We start from the raw sequence: 3202 nt of genomic DNA, 5'->3' as shown, positions 1-3202 counted from the left end.
GGGACAGAACCCGGGTGTTGTTGTTATTGCTGTCGGGCGCCTCCTTACTCCCAGAATGAACCGACATGGCGTTCTTAGATTTGTCAAAGGCCTCGTGGGCCTGCAGGGCGAAGGCCCGGCGTTTCTCCAAGCTGTCGAGCTCGCCAACATTCCCACCACCCCGAAGAAGGTCCCTGCTTCCCTCGTTTGATTTCTCCTCGTCCTCCTCGTTGCTTTGATCGCCATCGTTATCGTCGATCTTGTCTATATCAATGCTCTCTAAATCGATCTCCTCCTCGTCGTCGTTCTTCTCCGCCTCTTCGTCGCCGCTGCCGAACAGGTGCCCGTCCTCCTCCTCGTCCTCTTTGCTCCTGGCGCCCCACGTCACCTTGTTCTCCTTCTTCAGCCTCCGCCGGGCGTTGGCGAACCAGGTGGAGACCTGCGTCAGGGTCATCTTGGTGATGATGGCCAGCATGATCTTCTCCCCCTTGGTCGGGTACGGGTTCTTCCGGTGCTCGTTAAGCCAGGCCTTCAGCGTGCTGGTGCTCTCCCGCGTAGCGTTCTTGGGTCTGGCCGGGTCGCCATACTGGAACTGGCCGTATGGGTAGAATGCCGGGGAGGCGTGGGCAGCGAAGCTGGCCGGGTGGATGCCGGGACTGTCCTTTAGATCGTACTGGGAACCCTGGCGGGATTAGGGATACAATAGAATGGGTCATTTAAACACGACCTTTTCACACGCATAGTAGTATTTTTTTTCTTTTCCTATCGCGTGTTGTATTTTTCTTTCATTCTGGAATGTGAAACGTTTAATTAAGTGGCTGTTAATCAGCCGTGAGGACATCCACTTGTTATATACAAAGTAAATAGAGCCGTTGGTCCATCAGACGAGTGAGAATGACCCGCGTGGAAAAACAAAATCCATAGTGTCAGTTCTATGCGAACTTTCCATAAACTTCTCCCCTCAACTTGTCCTTATCATGTCACATATGCCACAAATGTCGACTTGTCCTATATGTCACATCATGCCACAAACGTGTCCCCTCGACTTGTCTTTATATGTCACATGCCACTGCACCTGCGCTAGCTGCACACACATTACTCCGATGCGGCCATCTAGTTTATTCCAGTTTATTTATTACTATCAGTGGAACACACCGACACTGTAAGATACAACACGAGAGAAGAAAATAAGAGACATTCATGTGTCACACCCCACGCAAACTCTCCACGAAGAAGGCCATACACAAGCCAAATTCCCTTGCAACACACTTAACCTATGAGGTCAGCAGTTTGGAGGCCAGAAGTTTTACAGCTTGGCCTATGATATAGGCTTGCCGGCCTGTAGCCTGCATGGTATACCCAGAACTGCCCCCTCCTATAAAGTCTATATATTTTCGTTCAGATATAAATATTCAATCATATACGCCCACGATGTAGATCAATGTTTTGGACAGCAACGATTGTGTGTACTGGATTCAGTGAGCCACCGAGCTGCTTTCAGATCGACGTGTTTGCTTACAGCCAGGCCTCCTATATAGTCTATATAATATATTAATATTCCTGTTCCGTATATTTTACTGGCTATATATTCTAAGTCCACAATTATCCATAAGAGCTCTCAATAAAGTCCACTAGTGTCCCGACACTATGGATAACACATACAAACTAAATAATAAAACGCAAACAAGGCACACGATATTCTGTCTCGCTTATTCCGAGGTGATTAATTTATATGCGCATGGATACAAATAGAGGAAAAACTTTGTGTTTTCAGTAGAAGCTAAGCCGCGGTTGCATATATGCGGCCTGTGGCTGTTGTTCCTTCAGTCAAATCAATAGTACCATTTAAAACCTTCACCGCGGAATTATTCCAACAATACGGGTTAATAACCACAGCAGATCCACGGTTTACATCGATGTAAATATAGATTGTTGTACTACCCACCACGGTAAAAAAAAAAAAAAAAAAAAAAAAAAACGTGCTTGAAAATGTCCTATATCCAAAACAGCCCGTATATACGATCGCAAAACAACTCGCCTTTCCAACCCCTGTCAAACAAGACGATAACTAAGACTGACAAGAATTGAAGGAACAAATAAACCATATTGAACGATAGTCGTGCTACGACGAGAACGCGTTGTTCTCGTAAAATAACTACAACGAAAACAACCGCTATCGTATTTCCGTGCGCTAAGTATAGGACACACACAAAAATTATTTATTAATTATTAAATACATGTAGCACCAAAAAAGAATATCCGCATAAACTTACCATTTGCGTGAAAAGAGCCAGGTCCGCGCTGGTGTAAGGCAAGAAAGCGCTGTAGTTGTGCGCGTACGGGTTGGCGTACATGCCCAACACCGACTGGACCGCGGCCGCCGCGGCGGACGGGCTTCCACCGAGTTCCGCGCTCCCTCCGCGGGACGAGGGCGTCAGGACCCCCGGTCTCTCGCTCCCGTACACGGCTTGGGAGGCACTTAAGTACTGCGGGTAGCCCAACTGGGGGAAAGACATCTCCACAACCGCGGCCGAAGAAGTCGCACTTCTGCTCTAATATCAGCCCAGAAAAACCCCGTCGTGCGTAAAATGTGCGCACACGCAAAAGACGGGGAGAAGAAAGTGTTCAAGCCACACAACCATACGCAAAAATGTACCGTAGAAAAGAAGAAAAAAAACTCGCCTTTAAAATCTCTGCTTCTCTCTTTCTCTCCCCCTCTCTCTCTCTCTCTCTGCAAGTCCCGTCGTTTTTTGGATGTGATCTGATCAACAATTGAGTTGCGACTGACGCGCCTGCCCCGAGGTCTTGGGCTGATCTCTCAGATACAATTTGAAGTTGATGCTCTGATTGGCATCCCTACTTGAGCTCGGCAGGCTCCTCCTCGTTTCGGAGCATGTGGAGAGAGCATTGGCTGCGGCTGGCTGGGGCCACTCTCTCCGGTTGGGGCCACTCTCCTCTCCGTGTGTTCGGAGTATTGTATGTTAAATGTTGAGCATTAGAGTCCATTCACCGAAGCTTTGATTGTTGTATGACAACCTGTCTACACGATTTTTACAGCTGTCCGCCACATAGGGGGAAGCAGAGCCGACAGAAGAAGGAACTTACTCTTTGAATAGATTTAAATTGTAATTAACGGGATGAAAAAAAATAAAAAATAACTTTAGAGAGTAGAGTGTCAGTGTCACGCGCGGACTCGCTCGTGCGTTTGGTTATTTGATTTATA

At 47.4% G+C, this 3202-nt stretch overlaps 1 protein-coding gene across 1 annotated transcript in view; it reads right to left on the bottom strand.

The window, feature by feature from the left end:
* irx1a (iroquois homeobox 1a) overlaps positions 1–2737 on the bottom strand; it is a gene marked incomplete at its 3' end in the record, with an annotated part of 51088 nt that extends 48351 nt beyond the window's left edge. The window contains exons 1-2 of the mRNA XM_084336687.1: positions 2253–2737; positions 6–661 (exon numbers count right to left, since the gene is read on the bottom strand). Coding sequence (XP_084192813.1) covers positions 6–661; positions 2253–2495 — 899 coding nt within the window. The 5' untranslated portion in view covers positions 2496–2737. The remainder of the gene's footprint in view (positions 1–5; positions 662–2252) is intronic.
* Between the last annotated feature and the right edge of the window lie 465 nt (positions 2738–3202).

The sequence above is a fragment of the Notolepis coatsorum genome (genome assembly GCF_963971535.1).
Source record: "Notolepis coatsorum genome assembly, chromosome: 19".
NCBI lineage: Eukaryota > Metazoa > Chordata > Actinopteri > Aulopiformes > Paralepididae > Notolepis > Notolepis coatsorum.
Note: the sequence above shows the minus strand (reverse complement) of the source record. Positions and strands in the feature narration are given on the sequence as shown.